This window comes from Pelophylax lessonae (genome assembly GCF_965119305.1).
Source record: "Pelophylax lessonae genome assembly, chromosome: 2".
NCBI lineage: Eukaryota > Metazoa > Chordata > Amphibia > Anura > Ranidae > Pelophylax > Pelophylax lessonae.
In genome coordinates, this window is record NC_138769.1 from 452,390,883 (window position 1) to 452,411,043 (window position 20,161).

Sequence of the window (20,161 nt, forward strand, 5' to 3'; positions counted from 1 at the left end):
ATAAGTTTATATTGATTGGCTTGCCTGAAAAGATATAGTGTCGACAAATTATGGGATACTGGAATTTTTTTTTCTACTACTAATGCGTTGATCAACGACTTATAAATAACAGGACTGCGATAGTGTGGTGGGCGATCTGACACTATAGGACTCTAGTGGGAACTAACTGCCGCTGACATCACCAGTGACAATACTATACACAGTCACTGTATTAATGACACTGGCTGGGAAGGGGGTTAACATCTATGGAGATTAAGGGGTTTTGAACTATGTGTAATGTGTGTACAGTGTGCTGCTTTCACTAACTGATCTCCAAGTTTCTCATCCCTGCTTTACCCTGTGTACAGAGCTCTGTGTTGAATGTCAACACAGAGCTCTGGGCTGTGAATGAACATACACAGCCGATCAGCAGGCCCCAACCATGATTCATTGGTCGTGACTTGCTAACACGCGCCCTAAACCAGGGACGTACAGGTAAATCCTTTGCCTACAGCGGCCGCACCTCCACGGTACATTGCAGGGGGGCGGTGGCTAAGTGGTTAAGTTCGCTTGCTATCTTGGTGACTACACAGGAAGTTAGGGGAAATTGTCCTGATGGTGACCAAATAAAACTACTGCTAAAAGTAGGGATAGACCGATATTCTGGTCACAACGTATCGGTATCGGCCAATATGGGCCGATATTTTGTACATTTATAGTTTTGAAAAATAAAGACAAATTTTTGACACAAATCTGGTACTGAACATGTTAATTTTTGTTTAATGCTTAATGGCTGGCTTGCTGGCACCCTGTGGCGGGTGTCTGGCTGGTACAGGGCCTGTGGGTGGCTGGCTGACTTGTACAGGGCCTGTGGGTGGCTGGCTGACTTGTACAGGGCCTGTGGGTGGGCTGGCTGGCTCGCTGGTACAGTGCCTGTGGCTGGCTGGCACCGGGCTGCTGTGGGTGGGTGTATGGCTGTGATACACTCCCGCGAGACTAGTCCCGACTCCAGACAAGGCTGTCCCAAGGAGAGGGAGGCGGCCTAAGAGGGCAGAATGACGTCACAAAAATATCCGGGGCCGATACCGATATATCGGGGAAAGTGCCTTGCCGATTATCAGTCTATCCCTAGCTAAAAGTACTCTATTCAAATCTTAAAGAAAAAAAAAAATGTTTTGTCAGAATTACACACAGCAATTATACACACCCTGTGCTTGAAGGAAATTCAGAGTAGCCATGGCACGAGCCCGGGCATCTTTCTGCGATTTTGTCAGCAGCTTCCCTTCTTTTTTTAAACGCTCTTTTCTTTCCTTCTCTTTCTGCTTCTTCTTTTCTTTCCTTTCTTGCTCCAGTCGTTCCTGACAGACAGCAATTGCAAGGAATCATCAAATTGTATTTCTCACAGTGCTTAGCGCAGCAATGCATAGAAACAAGATTTCACCTTTCATCAGTTTAAAGCAGACAAAACAAAGCTGACATTATGAGGTAACTGCACCTTACATAAGCAAGCAGGCTTGAAACTTTTATATGTAATATGCATATCTTCAGGCGAGTCATGTGACTCCCAGCCGCTCTCCTCCCCCCCATCTAAGGGCTACCACAGAATGGGCTGAGCAGACAGCACAGCGGTAACGTGACCTCCATGGCTGACATCATGAGGTGATCTTGGCCCATCCCACTGTAGCCCATAGATCAAGAGTAGGAGAGTGGCTGGGAGTCACGTGACTGGCCTGAAGATATCTGAAAATATGGGATTTTTGTCTTACCGTAAAATCATTTCTCTGATGTTCATTGACGGACACAGCTCCTGATCTTCTAGACAGATGGGTTATACTGCCCCCTACAGGAGTAGGACACTAGGGTTCCCCTTTTTCCATGAGTGAAAAAGGGGAACCCACAAAAAAAAAAAAAGTGTAAAAAACACTGCTACAGGTCACCAGGCACAGAGCACCAACCAATCCTATAGAACAGTGGTCCTCAACTCCGGTCCTCAGGGCCCACTAACAGGCCAGATTTTAAGTATTACCCTGGGGAGATGCAGACTAGAGTACTGCAATCACTGAGCAGCAAATTATATCACCTGGGATGTATTTCAGTTATCTTGCAAACCTGGCCCTGAGGACCAGGGTTGAGGACCAAGGCTATAGAAGAGAGGGAGAGGACCCCACCAGACTCCCCACCCAACGATCAGGCACCACAGCACCAGGCTATCTGCACACACATGCGACAATCAGGAAGAGAAAGATCCAGGAATCAGCACCAGGGGATAAGGAAGCGCTTGACAGTCATTTCTGCCGCTATTTGCAAGAGAAACCACTAGAAAATGGCCACCAAGGCTACACAAATATGGCCGTTGAATCTACAGCACACAGGCTACAAGAAAATTGTGGCCCCATGCGGCTACCTGGGGCCCAGGAGGGATCCCAAGAGCCCTGAAAAAGGACCCCAGCAGGAAGGGGGGCCCTGGCAGGAGCCCCCACCAAGTACAGCCTGCTCCCAAAATTTGATCATCCAGGCACCTGGGGAATGGGGGGGTAGGCAGATGAGGGGCGAAGTGTCCACAGGGACCATCAAGAGAGGGGGGGGACGCTGCATGGGAAGGAGAGCCTGGGGGTCTGACCGTCCAGAGGAGGGGCCCACGCCCCCCCCCCTCTGTCTAGGGGAGAGGGGGGGGGGGGGACAGCTACTTACCATATGAGGAACAGGGTGGGCATGGCTCCAGATAGAACCTCCTCTCCATCAAAATGGGGAGCGGTCGGCCAGGAGGAATGCTGTGACTCAGGCCGAGGTCAGGTCGTATGCGACCTCACGAGACGTTTAACTCGCAAGCCAGCCCCCGTGCAGTGGGGTTATGTCGCGGCCGGCCTAACGCGGAGCTGAGGCCTGCGCGTGCTCGCAGGCCAGACTGGGGTGATAACTGGATTTTAAAAAATATCCAGCCCGTTGCCTAGTCCAGCAGTTGACTGTAGATTTTCACAGGAAAAATAGAAAAATCCAATAAAAAAAGAAAACAAATTGCCAGGACCGAAGATCCCAGCAAGGAACTAGGTCCTTACTCCTGACTAGGCAGAAAAAAAACTGAGTGCCTATAGCTGAGAGTGGGAGTATATTCCCTGGTACTGCCCATAGGGGTAGTCAAGCTTTTTTTCTGCCTAGTGTTCTACTCCTGTAGGGGGCAGTATAACCCAATGGTTAAGATGATCAGGAGCTGTGTCTGTCAGTGAACGATAGAAAAAAGGTATTTAGAGGCAAGGTATTTAGAGGCCTCTTTTTTAACAAACACACTGTGTTATTGCTGGATAAAAAAGAGCGGCTGGCAGTGAGTGGTTTTGTAAGGTTACAACCACTTTAAACAAACATTCTTACTTCAGCAACAGTTAACCTCCACTTACAGCTTAGTGACAGCCTATTTCCCCCAGTGTAACACATTTACGGCAGAATGGCAGGTGGGCCTTAAAGCAGAACTAAATCCTCCTATCTTTTTTAGCCCAGGAAGCTGCCATCTCAGCCTTTGTTTCATTTGCAACCGTTATGATGCTGCGCATGTGATCAGTTATGACTACAGCCATTTGATGTTCCCTGGAGCTCCCTGGATAAAGGTACACACCAAGGAAAGTGTGGCCAATGGACATTGAAAGAGAACCAGCAAGGCCGAAACCTGGCCCTTGATGGTACTCAAGACCAGGCGCTTCCTTGGAAGAAAGCCAAGATCTGAGCCACCGAAAAGGAGCGAGGGAGAACCCCAAAAGTCTCACACCACGCAACATCTTCCAAATACAATGGTAGATCTTCCTAGGAGGTAGATTTTCTTACCTTTAACATCGTAGGAATCACCAATTCAGACAAACCTCTATCCTTCAGCACCTGGCTTTCAACAGCCAAGCTGCTAAAACCAGCAAATGTAAAGCAGGATGGAAGATTGGTCATTGAGACAGCAGATCTTTCCTGAGAGGAAGTCTTCAAGGAGCATCGGCGACCAGCCGTACCAGATCGGCAAGGCCAGCCTGGAGCCACCAAAAAGACCGGAATCCCTTGTTGCCTTGATCCTGCACAGGAGTCTTGGCAGAAGTTTAAGAGGGGGAAAGGCATAAATAAGACGATACTGACGCCAAGGAGCCACTAATGCATCTGCGGCTTCGGCCAGAGGATCCAGAGACCATTCCACAAATCTCTTGATCTTGTTGCTGGACCAAATTACTTTGTGGACCCACTTGACCTGTACCAGAGAGGTGCACTGATCTGGAAATCAGCGAAAACGCCCCCCCACCCCCGATACGGGTGAGGGCGCCCCTTCATGCAGAGGAAGCCATGTCCACAGGTCTGGAAGAGTCCGCTCGTGGCTTGCCAGACCAGGTCCTCTTGGAACCTACCGGGGAGGCCCTGAAGGACTTTTATCCCTGGAGGGAGGAAAAAGGCCTCTTAGGAGCCAAGAAGAATGGCCCACGTCTACGACGGGGCTCCTTGCCCTCCGTAGCCTGCGGAAGAAGAGTACTCTTCCCCCCTTTGAGACCCTTAATGTCATCCAACGAATCTCCAAACAGGTGATCCCCCACAAAGGGGAGATCAGATAAGGCCTTCTTAGAAGTCTGGTCCACTGACCAGAATTGTCAGCCAGATAAGACGCTGAAGGACCACTGCTGAGACAGACAACCTCGCAATCAGAGGAGCCACATCCAAAGAGGCATAAAATCAAAAGGAGCCGCATCACAGATAAACTGTAGCCACTGGATCAACTGATCTGCCAGCTCTGCAAAGGCAGGGGGGAGCTGTTTCCCCTCCAGGTCCAGCATAAAAGTTTAGCCCACCAGGGCAATAGTAAATACCAGCCTAAGCCAAACCAGCCATAGTGAAACATATGGCGGGCCAGAGCCTCCACTCTCCGATCAACCGGATCCTTAAAGGCCAAGGACTCCTCAATCAGAATTAAGGTGGCTTTATTTAACCTAGAAACCAGCGAGTCCACTACAAGTGGGACCGTCCACTTTTTTAAGCAGGGAATCCTTATAAGGATACCGCTTAGCAAAACGCTTAGGGTGCGTTTCGGACAACCCCACCGTTATGCGACAATGCTGTCAAAGTAAGCGGGAAAGGGGAATACCCCTGCCATAGTGGAGGACCTGTGGTGCCAAAAGGGACCGGCGTCTCTGACGCAGCATCTTCACCAGGTTTAAAATGTTATCAGTGCATTTACCAGCGATTTTTCATGTACGGCTAGAGGAGCAGAGGAAACCTTCTCACTGTCTGAGTACTCAAGGTGCGTGGATGCAGACCCAGTAGGGTGACTCGCGTCTGTGGAAGCCGAAACAGACTCAGGATCTGATGGACAGATAAAGCAGGGGAGGGCGGTGGACGCTATATACTAAAGGTCACTCGGAAAAACATACCAATCAGGGGAGGGCCGCCAACTGCAATCCCGCAAGGGAGAAGCTGACCCAGGGTCTACAAATGGACCACCTTAAAAAAAAAAAAAAAAAAGGGGGGGAAATAGCCCCCTTAGAGACCACCAAATTTTTAGAGGGCGGTGGGGGGGGACTCGGGGGTCCCACCATCTTAGGGAGGGGCCCACATCCACCCCAAAAACCTCCAAGGGTGGAGGGGGGACAGCTACTTACCATACCAGGAACAGGGTGTGCTCCTGACAGACCAATGCTCCATTGGAATATGAGTGGCTGCTGGCCAGGAGGAACTCAGGCCGAGGCCGGGTTGTATGCAACCTCTCTAGACTTTTAACTTGCAGGCCAGCCCCCCCGTCCAGTGGGGCTATGTCGCAAAGGACCTGGCGCGGAGCTGAGGCCTCCACACACTCGCTACCCAGAATGGGGGGACCCTTTGGATCTAGATTACCCAGTCCGTCGCCCAGTCCCGCAGTTGATAAGAAAAAATCAATTTAAAAGGAAAACAACTACCAGGACCAGAGATCCCAGCAAGGAACTAGGTTCTTACTCCTGACTAGGCAGAAAAAAAACTGAGTATGGGGGAATACCCCCCCCTGGGACTGCCCATAGGCGTAGTCAAGCTTTTTCCTGCCTAGTGTCCTACTCCTGTAAGGGGCAGTATAACCCAATGGTTAAGAAGAATCAGGAGCTGTGTCCATCAATGAACGACAGAGAAAACGTTTCTGCAGCAAAATAAACAAATCTGCTAAATACCATATGTTAGGAGTGACAATATGAGTACCTCTTCAACGCGCTTGGCTTCCAGCTCTTCTAGTCTTTTAATTCTCTCCTCTTCTTCTCTCTTAAGCCTCTCCTCCTCTTCTTTCAGTTTAGCCAAAGCTTCCTGCATGACCTTCACTGTGGCCAAACTAGGACCCTTCTTTTTCTTATCTTTCGGTTTTTCTTCCTTCTCACCTTTTTTCTTCTTTTTGTCCTTTTTCTTTTTATCACCATCATCATCTGAAAAACAAATGCATTGCTTAGTTTTGTACTTAACATTAACTGGAAGCCAATAGAAAGGAAACAAAAAATATTGCAATATGTTGCAGTACTTATCCAACACAAGGCATGCAAACCACCATTACCTTCGTCCACGTCAGCCACTGCCTCTTCTTCTGCTACTGCTTTTTTGTCCTTTGGGGGAGCTGCCACATCATCTAGCTTTTTGTCAGGAACCTCAGCCTTTACAGGTTCTTTCTTAACTCCCTCAGTTTCATCTTTCTCCTTTTGTTTCCTCTGCTTGGCCTTTTCCTCCTCTTTTTTCTTACGATCACGTTCCTTCTTTTCAGCCTTTTTTTGAGCTGCGGTCTTCATTTTGAACTCCCCCTCTTCCTCCTCACTTTCTACTTTAGGAGCAGGCTTGGGCTTCTGTTCTTTCTTTTTGCCTTTCTTACCCTGACTGAACTCATCTGAATCCTCATCACTATCCTCAGGGATGTCTGCTTTCTCCTTACCACGATCCATAGCTTCTTCTGCAATGCGGCCTTTTCTATTAGTGGCCTCGTTTTTGCCCCTGCCTTTCTTAGATGTCTTATTAAAGCTTTCATCATCATTATCATCATCACTGTCTGAGAGATTTTTGAGGTTTTTTTCTGGTTTTCTGGGCTTTGAATTTTTGCTTTCCATATCGTCGCTATTTTCATCATCATCGTCCTCAACACTGGCTTTCTTAGCTTTCTGGCTTTTCTTTTTCTTATCCTGCTTTGCAAAAGCTTCAAAATCTTCAGTTTCTGGCTCCTAGAAAAAAAAAAAAAAAACATGTACATGTCAAAAATATATCAAGCAACTGTTGATAAAATTACCCACCTCCTTCCCAAGCCTATTCGGACACTACGCTCCTACATGTAAAAATCTACTTTTTTTTGTTAGAAAATTACTTAGAACCCCCAAACATTGTATGTTTTGTAGCAGAGACCCTATAGAATAAAATGGTGTTTGTTTCAATTTTTTATGTCATCACTTCCTGCTGTAGGACTTTCAGTTTGTAACAAGCAGTGTCAGAAGAACAAATAACTCAACCACAAAAGAGGGGCGGGTGCTGTGTCTGTCAGTGAACCTCAGAGAAAAGGATTTTATGGCAAGACAAAAATCCAGTTCTCTTTCGTTCACTGACAGACACAGCTTCAATTCTTCAGACCATTGGGATGTCCCAAAGCAGTGTCATCATGAGGGGTGGGAAAAAACACAGCAAACACAGAATTCCCAACAAGGCTTAACATAGCCAACCAGGTTACAACAGGAGTTCAACTAGGAACAACTGGAGCTCACCACCAGGAAAAATGTACACCCTCAAGAAGCCTCCGCAACCGCAGCCTGCAAAATTTTGCGGCCAAACGCTGCATCCGAAGATGCAAGTACATCCACCTTATAGAACTTTGTGAATGTGTGTACAGACGACCACGTAGCCGCCTTGCACACCTGAACCACTGACGCCTGATCACGGAAGGCCAAGGAGGCACTAAGCGCCCTCGTAGAATGTGCTTAAACAGGGAAAAGGAGGAACCTTTACCCTTAATGGAGTAGGCCTGCACCACTGTCTGCATGATCTACTTAGAAATGGTCGCAGCAGATGCGGCCTGCCCTTTACGAGGTACATCCGTAAGAACAAAGAATCGGATTTCCTATCCGGTTCAGTCACCGCCAGGTAAACCCAGATCGCCCGTACCACATCTAAGGAATATAAGGCAATTTCCTTAGGATGTTTAGGCTTAGGAAATAGAGACAATAGCACAATGTCAAGTCAATGTTCAAGTGAAACCCTAAGACAACCTTAGGAAGGAACGCCTGACAGGGTCGTAACACCACTTTGTCCCTATGAATCACCAAGTAAGGTGACTGACCGGACAAGGCAGCCACCTCTGACACGAGACATGCGGAAGTAATAGCCACTAAAAAAGCCCCCTTCTGCAACAGAGCGAGCAGAGGAATTTCATGAACATTTTCAAAGGGAGGCTTTTGAAGCACCGACAGAACCAAATTTGAGATCCCACAGAGGTACCAGGGATCGTACCAGGGGAGTCAGGTGGCAAACTTCCTGCACAAAAGTGTGAACCGAAGACTTTGCCGCCAATGGCCTTCGGAAAAAAATGGCCAAGTCGGAAATCTGGCACTTGGTGTCCAGGGCTAAACATTGATCTACACCCAATTGTAGAAACTCCAACAGGCGAGACACCGAAAAGGAGCGACAAATTTGATGGAAAACCTCTGGGTGAAGAGATCGTTCTCCCGGGCCCAACGTCTGCCGACTGAGATAGTCCGCTCCACCCCCGCAATGTGCATAGCATAGAGGCCTGGAACATATCATTCTGCCCACCTCAAGATGCCGGCCACTTCCCGGGCCGCCAGGGCACTCTTTGTGCCCCCTTGATGATTGACATATGCCACAGCATTGTCCAATTGTATTCGCACAGGGCGCCCCTGCAGACGATCCGTCCACCGAGAAAGTCTGATCGCCCAAATATCCAGAATGTTAATCAGCATCCTGGACTCCTCCCAAGTCCAGACACACTCCCAAGACACTTCCCTATCTGGGCAGACTGGCATCCATGGCAATTACAGTCCAATACAGGGGAAGAAAAGATTTTCCCAGACGAAGGTCGGGGATAGAAACCAGCATAGGAGATACTCCCTCGAACCCAGACTCGATCGAATCAGACTGTCCAATGACAGCGGATCCTTGTTCCATTTGATCAGAATCTCCCTTTGTAAAGGTCTGGTGTGAACTGCGCAAACGGAACTGCCTCGAAGGTGGAGACTATCAGACCCAGCACTTGCATGCAAGTCCTGAGTAATGATTGATGGTTGGACAACAGGAGCCGAACAGCCTCCTGTAGTTTCAGCAGTTCTGTTTGAGGAAGAAACAGCTGGGCTGACGCCGAGTCCAGCGTCAGACCCAAGTAGTCCAGCTTTGTGGTCAGAGGCAGAGCCGATTGCTGAAAATTTAGTGTCCACCCGAACTCCTGCAGAGTTCGCACCGTAACCTCCAAGTCAGCTTCTAGAGCCGAGGAAGACTCTGCATGCAGAAGCAGATCATTCAGGTAACCCAATACCACGATCTCCTTCTGCCGTAACAAGGCCAGAACTGGGGCCAAAATCTTTGTAAACACTGGAGGAGATGAAGCGAGACCAAAGGGTAACACCATGAATTGAAAGTGCTCCTCGCCCACGGCAAAATGAAGAAAACGCTGATGCCCGACATTATTGGCATATTAAGGTAAGCGTCCTTGAGATCAATAGAAGCCATCAGATCTCCTTGATGAAAAAAAGCTACTACTGTGCGGATGGATTCCATCTAAAATTTCTGAACCTGCACAAAGTAGTTCAGAGCCTTGAGATCTAAGATCGGACAAACCTTGCCTTCCTTCCTAGGAATTGTGAACAGATTTGAATAAAAACCCTGGAAACGTTCCGGATCTGGAACCGGCACAATAACTCCTTGTACTAACAGGTCCTGCACTGCTCCGTAAAGGCCCTGTAGCCTCTCTGGAAACAGGCGTAAGTTGGAAGGAAAGAACCTTGCCGGAGGCAAGGACCGAAACCCAATCTTCTAACAGCACCGAAGCAGTTTGTGATGAATGAGCAAGGTCCACAGATGCGGAAAGAAGCGAAGACTGCCCCCCCCCCCCACCCCAGACGCGGGTGAGGGCATCCCTTCAGGCAGGGGAAGGCTTGCCTGCGGAACCAGGAGTGCCCGCTTTGGACTTATCATTCCAGGGTCTCTTGGAGCCTCCCGCAAAGTTACAGGTGGATCTTGGACCCTTTTCCTAGCCAGCCGGACGAAAGGGCCACTTGTGAGTTGAAAAGAAGGGATCCCGCTTATGGTGAGGTTCCTTGCCCTTAGCAGCATGTGGAAGCAAGGTACTCTTGCCACCTGTAAGCTAATGATCTCTTCCATAGAGGCACCGAACAAACAGTCACCTGCAAAAGGGAAGATCAGTCAGTACCTTTTTAGAAGCCTGGTCAAGCGACCAGTACTTCAACCAGATCATGCGGTGAAGGATCACCGCCATCACAGAAATCCTGCCGGCCAGGGGCTGCATCCAGTGATGCATCACAAATATACTGTAACCCTTGGATCAACTGATCCGCAAGGTCTGCCAGCTCAGGATGTTGACTTCCCCCCAGATCCTGGTGCAAAACCTTAGCCCATTCCGTTGTCTGGGATACCAAGGTTATAGCAAAACACCGGTCCTAAAATTGAACAAGCCACAGTGAAAAGGTACCCGGACTAGAGCCTCAGCTTTTTTGTCCATGGGGTCCTTAAAGACCTCTTCCACCGGCAAAAGTGTGGCCTTATTCAGCCTGGAAACCTGAGAGTCCACTGAAGGTGGAACCGTCCGTTTCTTCAGAAGAGATTACTCAAGGGAATAGTATCTTCTTGCAAAACGCTTAGGTATTTCAACCATGCGTTTAGGGGAACCCCACTGACTAGTGACAATCTCGTCAAAATAGGCAGGAAAGGGAAAAAACGTATTTACCTTTGAAGATTTGTGGGTGCCAAATTGCACCGGCGTCGTCGACTCAGCAGCAGCTGAGTGCTCCAACTTTTAAGTTTCCTGCACTGATACAATCAAGGCCTCCACAAGCGCTTTTTACTGAGCGGCTGCAGAGGAAGAGGACTCATCCTCACTATTAGAGCACTCAGTGTGCGTGGACGCAGACCCAGTGGGCTGACTCTCGTCCGCAGTGGCCAAATCCACCTCAGAATCTGAACAAGCAGAGTATCCAGGTGAAGGTGGGGGGTGCTTCTTGCCAAGTCTCCTTTGCAGGGCCATATCTACTTTGGCTACTAGTGACTTCAGGGCTGCCGTCTCACAGGAACAGTTGATTGTAGTTCACACAGGAAGAAAAAAAGTAAAAAATTCCATTTAAATAGGAAACAATGATAGGACCACCGATCCCAGCAGAGAGTCAGGTCCTTAGTCTTGACTAGGCAGAAAAAACTGGAAGTCCTACAGCAGGAAGTGATGGTATACCCTCTGGGACTGCCCCAGGGGCATAACCAAAGAGGTTTCCACCTAGTCCTACTCCTGAAGAGTGACAGTATAATACAATGGTCTGAAGAATTAAGCTGTGTCTGTCAGTGACAGAATAAGAAAAAACACATTCATGAATAATAAAAAAAAAAAAAAAAAAAAAAAAAAAAAACAGTAAAGTTAGCCCATTTTTTTTTTGTATAATGTGACTGATGATGTTAAACCAAATAAATAGATACCCAACATGTCATGCTTTAAAACTGCGTCTGGCCGTGGAATGGCGCAAACTACGGTGCTTAAAATTCTACATAGGCGACACTTTAAATGCCTTTACAGATTACCAGTTTAAAGTTGCACAGGAGGTCTGGTGCTACAATTATTGCTCTCGCTCTGACATTCGCGACAATACTTCACGTGTGGTGAGATCATCGCTTTCAAATGCGTGTGGGAGTAACTTATGCGTTCGCGCATAAGCACAGTGGGAAGAGGGCGCTTTCATTTTTTTTTTTTTTATACATTTATTTTCTGTACAAACTTTATTGCTATCACAAAGGATGAACAACATCCCTTGTGATAGCATAGGGCGTGACAGATCCTCTTTATGGAGAGATTTGGGATCTAATAGACCCCAAATCTCTCCTCCAACCCCCCATACCACCGATCAGACTGAGATTGGTCCGATCGACTAATTCTTTGGCCGCTGGCGGCCAGGTAAACAAAGGGGCAGAACCAGAAGTGACGAATACTTGTTGCTCCCGGTTTACAGGGGGGACCGAGAGACAGAGAGAGGGGAACGACGTCAGTTCCTCTCTCTCTGTCCAGGCAGCCATCGCTGCCGGCCGCATCGCTTCCAGTCAGGACCCGAGAGAGCCCAGAAGAGGCGGCGGAGGCATTAGGGAGGTGGGACCCCCTTCCACAGAAGTGTTTGAATGGCTAATTAGCCAGACGGATCACTTCTGCCTGAAAGGGGATCGCCGGCTGCAAACAACGATACTGGGATAATGCCTGTAGGTGCAAACCACCGAAACCCGAGGACATATGGGTACGTCCTTGGGTGGGAAGTGGTTAAAAATGCAGATAGAGGAGTTCCCCACAAAGAATATAATAAATAATCCCTTCAAAAACCAACATTTTCATGAGTATTAGAATACTAGCCCTCCACCACTGCACTAAGTGATTCACCCCTCAGACCTCTATGCCACTACGGCGTCCTGTAATGGTATAGAGGTGGCAGGAGGAACAACCAAGTGCTGCAGGGGACCAGGTGATCAGCACTTGGGAAGTGTGGGTTTGTGAACAAACTTCAGCAGACAAGGTCTCTGCATTACAGCAGCATTCAGAAGCAAGGGTGATTAGGCATTATATCACCTTCTTTGCAAAAAACCCTTTTATGGGCATTTTGATTGTAGCATAAGATTCACATTAAATAAGTTAACCTTAGATTAAAAAATAATAAAAATAATCTTTTTGTAGGTAAAAAAAAAAAAAAAAAAAAGTGTTTATAATTTTTATCATTTTTTATTAGAAGCCGGCAAAGCATTGCACAAGCGATCAGTAGATTGTAGGTGTAGTGTCAAGCTTCTGCAGGACTGTCAGTGTAGCTGTCAGCCTGTACCTCATATGAGCAGGCAGTTACTGAATGTCAGGTAGAATCAATGAACTACTAGAGCGCTCACCAGCCCCCTCATAGTTCATTGAGAACTACAGTCATCTACAATGGTTGACAGTAGTTGCAGTTATCTCATTCACAGAACTGTAAATAAATGATGAAGCTGAGGGGAGGAACAGGCACACCCTTGCTCCTTTTAACTTGTGACAACGGTTTCAGAGAGAAGGTCCCCCACCTGCTATCACAACTGGGGCTGCTGTTTTAGTAACAGGTTACACCCTGAATACGGGTGAAGGGCACCTGTCAAAAACACTCCTCCCTGAAAGGTGCCAAATGTGGCACCGGAGGGGGGGGGGGGGAGCATTTAAGCGGGAAGTCCACTTTTGGGTGGAACTCCGCTTTAGAATAATAAGGGAGCACAAAGCATGTTATTATACATTCAAAAATACATTTGGATGCTACAGTTTCAGAATGTTATGGGTACTCTTCCAGGAAGGATTGCCTTAATCTAAAAAACTATTGAGATGACAAAGAAAAATATGGAGCATGCAGAGTAGTTTTACAGATAACATACCTTAGGTACAGAGTCCTTATTGGTTTTCCCTCCTTGAGTTTCCAAGGATAGTTCTTCCAACTCTTTCAAAATATCGTCTTCACTACAAAATAAAAAAAAGTGTTAGTAAATGGTTTTGCTAATTACTTTTTAAACCTACCGCCAACACATGCCAATTTAACGTTTTAGCAGCTTGGACCCTATCCCAGGACTTGGAATTTACGCCCAGTAATAATGTTAATTTTGTTAAGAAAACATAAGCTAATAAATAGTTACTGCCACATACTGTATACGATTAACAAGTATGCATATCTTTTTGGTTAACTCTAATTCCCAAAGAGAAAAATCTAAAAACACCTTAAAAACAATGGGAGACATTTATCAATCCTGTCTCAGGGTAATGCTAAATAGGAGCAGGGCAAGACAGATTCATTACAAGGATTACAAGTTAAAAAATCTTCCTATTTCTGCTTTTAAGTAGCACTCACGACTAAATAAAATCTCACCTTGACCATTATTTAAATGATCAGTTCACTTTTTAGAAAAAATATAATAAATGCACATTTTTTTGCAGGGAAAAAAAAAAAAAAATTAGCATTTTTTTAATTTTTTTGTAAAGCACTGCAGCCATGCAGGTCTCCTCCAGATCTGTCAGAGTATCTGTGTGCCCACACATACCGTACGGGTAAGCAGATATAATCTGACAGGAAGAATCAATAAACTACCACAGCACTCCATAGTGCCGTGATAGCCCATTGAGCACTACAAGCGGATAGCCGCAAAGGATGTTAGGGCTTGTAGTTCATTCACACACAGAGCTCTGTGAATTAATTAATGTGGCCATGTGCGCGGAGTCCCGCACACCCACACTAGTACAGGGAGCTTATCACCGTATTACTGTCACAGAGTGTGGGGATCAGGCAGTCGCTGCAGTATTGGGAACATGTTACATGTTCCACCCTAAAAACGGGTGGAACATGTAACATATTCCCAATGGTAAACTTGTCCTTTAATTATGCCTCTGTTCTTTGAACATTGGAAACTGTCACACTTACCTGTCCAGGGATACTGACGCACACATCTGAAAACATGTCACACAGACTTTGCTAAAGGAGAGGCTGCCTGATTTGCAACTACTTGTGTTGCTAATTTACTTCATAAATGTCCCCAGGGTCCGTGTGTGATTAGGTGCAACTCCTTTTAATTATCTAGAACAGGGGTGTCAAACTGAATTTCACCGCAGGCCGCATTATGGTTGCCCGCAAGGGTCGGTTGTATCGGTAAGACTATATAAATGTATCTACTCTTTATAATATGAAATAATTGCCTCCGCATTCGATTATTACTGGTTTTAGTGATAACTTAAGACTTAAGCTGTGAAGGACAGGTGCAGATCAGCATGGAAACCATTTCACTCCTGTAGCAGATGATGCACGTCCAGTGGAGGCAGAGACGAGGGGGTTCCGCAGCTGAACAGGGAGGAGCAAGATCTGTACAAGGAGTTCTGTCTACCTCTATGCTGCAGACTGCTAAGATGGGGGACTAGGAAGAGCACAGAAGAACTTCTCTGTGGCTGCACTGAAAAGTGCAGGATCTGGCGGAGGAGTTCTGCTAAAGCAGGGAAGGATTTCAAGCAAGCGGTCAAAGGAAACTCAAGTGACGGCTTACTTGGAATCCTGCCCTGGCTTCACTGTGCTTCTGTCAGTGGCTCTGGTGTGGACTGGATTCGAAAGGGATGACTTGCATGGAGCTTGTATCAATGCTTAACACCAGCAATGTCTGTGAGTGCACAAGCGTTGTATTTTAACTTTTTCTACTAATAAAAACCTGCTACACTATTCTCTCCCCATCCCTTTCCCCCCTTATAGAGAGCCCTCCTGGTACAACAGTACAGAAAAAATCAATTGTTGGTGATCTGTAATGGGTCACAATAGTGTCAAAACCTGGTATACAACACAATCACGTGTTCAAGAATTGCAGCTGATGAGCTATGGGAGGACAGTTAGTGACCGTTGGGTATAAAAATACAATATGAGAAAAAAGTTTTGTGGTATGTCCAGCCGGAGCGGGGCAACAGTACGCCCGTACATAGGCCCCAGAGTGCACAGAGAGTACTAAAATGCCCCCGAGCATAACTACATAACTACTGAACCTACTATATACAGGGGCATCTCATAAAATTAGAATATCATCAAAAAGTAAAAATTTATTTATGTAATTGAATTAAAAAAGTAAAACTCCTATTTTATGTAGACGTGTTACACACAGGAGCTGATTTACTAAAACTGGAGAGTGCAAAATCTGGTGCAGTTCTGCATAGAAAACTAAACAGCTTCCAGATTTTGTTGTCAAAGCTTGAATTGAACAAGCTGAAGTTAGAAGCGGATTGGCATGCACAGCTGCACCAGATTTTGCACTCTCCAGTTTTAATAAATCAACCCCATAGTGTGATATACACTATATTGTCAAAAGTCTTGTGACGCCTGCCTTTACACGCACATGAACTGTAATGGCATCCCAGTCTTAGTCTGTAGGGTTCAATACTGCGTTTGCCCACACTTTGCAGCTAAAAAAACTTCAACTCTTCTGGGAAGGCTGTCCACAAGGTTTAGGAGCGTGTCTATGGGAATGTTTGACCATTCTTCCAGAAGCGCATTTGTGAAGTCAGGCACTGATGTTGGATGAGAAAGCCTGGCTCACAGTCTCCGCTCGAATTCATCCTCCATCCCAAACTCGCTCATCCATATCTTTATGGACCTTGCTTTGTGCACTGGTGCGCAGTCACGTTGGAACAAGAAGGGGCCCTACCCAAACTGTTCCCACAAAGTTGTCCAAAATGTCTTGGTATGACAACACCTTAAGAGTTCCCTTCACTGGAACTAAGGGGCCAAGCCCAACCCCTGAACAACAACCCCATGCCATAATCCCCTCTCCACCAAAGGATTTGGAGCAGTGCACAAAGCAAGGTCCAAAAATACATGGATGAGCAAGTGTGGGGTGGAGGAACTTAGCTGGCCTGCACAGAGTCCTGACCTCAGCCCAACAGAACACCTTTGGGATGACTTAGAGCGGAGACTGCAAGCAAGGCCTTCTCTCCAACATCAGTGCCTGACTTCACAAATGTACTTCTGGAAGAATGGTCAAACGTTCCCATAGACACACTCCTAAATCTTGTGGGCAGCCTTCCCAGAAGAGTTGAAGCAGTTATAGCGGCAAAGGATGAGCCAACACAATAATGAACCCTACAGACTAAGACTGGGATGCCATTAAAGTTCATGTGCGTGTAAAAGGCAGGTCTCCCAATACTTTTAACAATATAGTGTATTTCAAGCATTTCTTTCTTTTAATTTTGACGATTATGGCTTATAGCTAGTTTAAATCCAAAATTTAGGATCTCAGAAAAATAAATTACATAAGACCAATACAAAAAAAATTATTTTCAATACAAAAATGTTGGCTTATTGTAAAGTATGTCTATGTACAGTATAGTATGCACTCAATACTTTGTTGGGGCTCCTTTTGCATGAATTACTGCCATCAATGTGGCATGGCATGGCATGCAGGCAATCAGCCTGTTGCACTGCTGAGATGTTATGGAAGCTCAGGTTGCTCCGATAGCAGCCCTAATCTCGTGTGCATTGTTAGGTCTGGTGTCTCATCTTCCTCTTGACAATACCCCACAGATTTCCTATGGGGTTTAGGTCAGGTGAGTTTGCCGGCCAATCAAGTACAGTGATACAATGATCATTAAACCAGGTATTGGTACTTTTGGCCGTGTAGGCAGGTGTCAAGTCCTGCTGGAAAATGAAATCAGCATCTCCAAAAAGCTAGTCAGCAGAGGGAAGCATGAAGTGCTCTAGAATTTCCTGCTAGAGGGCTGTGTTGACTTTGCACTTGGTAAAACACAGTGGACCAACACCAGCAGATGACATGGCTCCCCAAATCATCACTGACTGTGGAAAAGTTAGCATTTCACTTGGAAATCAAGGTCCCAGAGTCTGGAAGGTGTATAGAGGCACAGAATCCAAGTTGCATGAAGTCCAGTGTGAGGTTTCCACAGTCACTTATGATTTGGGGAGCCATGTCATCTGCTGGTGTTGGTCCGCTGTGTTTTAGCAAGTCCAAAAATCAGCGCAGCCCTCTACCAGGAAATCCTAGAGCACTTCATGCTTCTCTCTACTGACCAGCTTCATGGAGATGCTGATTTCATTTTCCAGTAGGACTTGGCACCTGCCCACACTGCCAAAAGTACCAATACCTGGTTTAATGATCATGGCATCTCTGTGCTTGATTGGGCAGCAAGCCTGTGTGACCTAAACCCCATAGAGAATCTGTGGTGTATTGTCAAGAGGTTGATGAAAGACACCAGATCCAACAATGCAGACGAGCTGAAGGTCACCATCAAAGCAACCTGGCCTTTCATAACACCTCAGCAGTGCCGCAGGCCGATTACCTCCATTCCACGCCGCATTGATGCAGTAATTCATGCAAAAGGAGCCCCCAAGTATTTATAAAGTGCATACTATACTGTACATGGACATATTTTTCACTACTATGCCAACATTTCTATACTAAATGTAATATTCTAATTTTCTGAGATAATGAATTTTGGGTTTTCACTAGCTGTAAGCTATAAGCATTAAAATTAACCACTTAAGCCCCGGAAGATTTTACCCCCATTCCGACCAGGGGGTATTTTGCGATTCGGCACTGCGTGACTTTAACGGACAATTGCGCGGTCGTGCAACGCTGTACCTAAACAAATTTGGCGTCCTTTTTTTCCCACAAACAGAGCTTTCTTTTGGTGGTATTTGATCACCTGTGCGATTTTTTGATCACGCGCTATAAACAAAAAAAGAGCGTCAATTTTGCAAAAATAGCAATATTTTTCACATTTTTTTATATGAAATTTCCCCAAAAAAAAAATGTAAAAAATCAAAATTTTTTAACATTTTCGGCCAATTTGTTTTATGCTACCTATGTTTGGTAAAAAAAAAAAAAAAAAAAAAAAAAAAAAAAAAAAAAAAAAAAAAAAAAAATCGCAAAAAGCGTATTTTGATTGGTTTGCGCAAAAGTTATAGCGTTTACTAACAAAGGGAAAGATTTTTGTCATTTTTGTTGGTTTTTTTTTTTTTTAACGCGTAATGGCGGCGATCTGCGATTTTTTTTGCGGTACTGCGACATTGGGGCGGACAGATCGGACCCTTGACTGACATTTGTGACACTTTTGGGGTTACCAGTGACATTTCTACAGTAATCAGTGCTATATATATGCACTGTTACTGTAAAAATAGACTGGTAGTGAAGGGGTTAACTTTATTTGGGAGGGAGGGGCTGTGTGTGTCCCTAGGGGCGTGCTTTCTACTGTGATTGGCTGTGGCTTGAGCTGTAAGGACACTGATCAACGGATCTACATACTAGATCCGTGTGATCAGTGTCTTTACAGCGAGGAGAATGACAGGTGGCTTGTTTACACAAGCTGCCTGACATTCTCCCTCTCCCGCGCCGATCGCCGAGTGACCGGCGGACATCGGGTCCGCTGGTCACACGCGGGGGGTCCGTGACCACGCGGGAGCGCGCCTCCGGGGGCGCGCGCTCGCTCCCTAGACCCTCACAAGCTAGTGACGTAGCCCTACGTCACTTTGCCTGTGAGGGGCTGACTGCCGACGTAGATCGGCGTTAGGCAGTCGGCAAGTGGTTAAAAGAATTCAATTACTGAAATGAGCCAACTTTTTGATGATATTCTAATTTTTATGAGATGCACATGTATAATCCTAAGCGTGCCTGCACGCTTATCAAAAATCAGCCTGCCCCTGCTCAATCAGCCAAAATTTCAATCAATCAGTGTTTGGCCAACTTTAGACAGATGTCATTAGAAGATTTCCCTTCTAAGCAATACAAAAGGAATACAAAATCTGTTTAAATACATTCTAATGTATAAAAAAAACAAAAACAAGACACATTTGGGCTTTAGATACACAATATGGCATTGTTTGCATTTCTGCATTTGCAGATATAAAACTACTGATAATGAGATACTTACTCAAATTCTTGCTTTTTCCGGTCTTTCTTTTTTTTCCCTTTGACTTTTTGGTCCTTGGAAGCTCCAGCTCCCTCTATCTCTGCAGCAAGAGCATCAAGATCAACGTCGTCCTTTGCACTTTTAAAAGAAAAACAAAAATGAGTGCAAAAATAAATAAATAAATAAAAATCAAGTAAACTGAAGTTCCCCCAGCAAGCTTTTGCATCAAACCACACATTCAGTACTTCCAAGTGTTTGTAATTCACAGGGAAATAACTAAACATGTTGCAGATTGCAGATCGAATGCATTCAGTAGCAAGCCAACCATCTATTTTGATTTTCAAAAAACAAAAATTTGTCATCTCATGATACCTCATAGCTAAAATAAATGAGAACTTCAGTATTCTGAAAAGAAATACACATCATTTTACATAAAGAGACATTTAAGTGCATACAAAGTATCTGGAACTATAGAACAAGGAATATTAAGTATTCTACCAACATAAAAACAATACATATTTAAAATGCAATTCAAATAAGCACAAGTGTTCCTATATCCTTTCCAAGTCAATATACTGGTCATGGAAA

General features: G+C 45.7%; 1 protein-coding gene across 2 annotated transcripts in view; it reads right to left on the minus strand.

The window, feature by feature from the left end:
* EIF5B (eukaryotic translation initiation factor 5B) overlaps positions 1-20,161 on the minus strand; it is a 94,839-nt gene that overhangs the window by 59,351 nt on the left and 15,327 nt on the right. Inside the window, exons 2-6 of one of the 2 annotated variants that reach the window (XM_082244629.1) lie at positions 19,595-19,711; positions 13,573-13,654; positions 6,500-7,151; positions 6,157-6,374; positions 1,187-1,337 (exon numbers count right to left, since the gene is read on the minus strand). In XM_082244629.1, coding sequence (XP_082100755.1) covers positions 1,187-1,337; positions 6,157-6,374; positions 6,500-7,151; positions 13,573-13,654; positions 19,595-19,711 — 1,220 coding nt within the window. Of the gene's footprint in view, positions 1-1,186; positions 1,338-6,156; positions 6,375-6,499; positions 7,152-13,572; positions 13,655-19,594; positions 19,712-20,161 lie in introns of those variants that run through there. The other variant, XM_082244628.1, reaches the window with a different exon arrangement.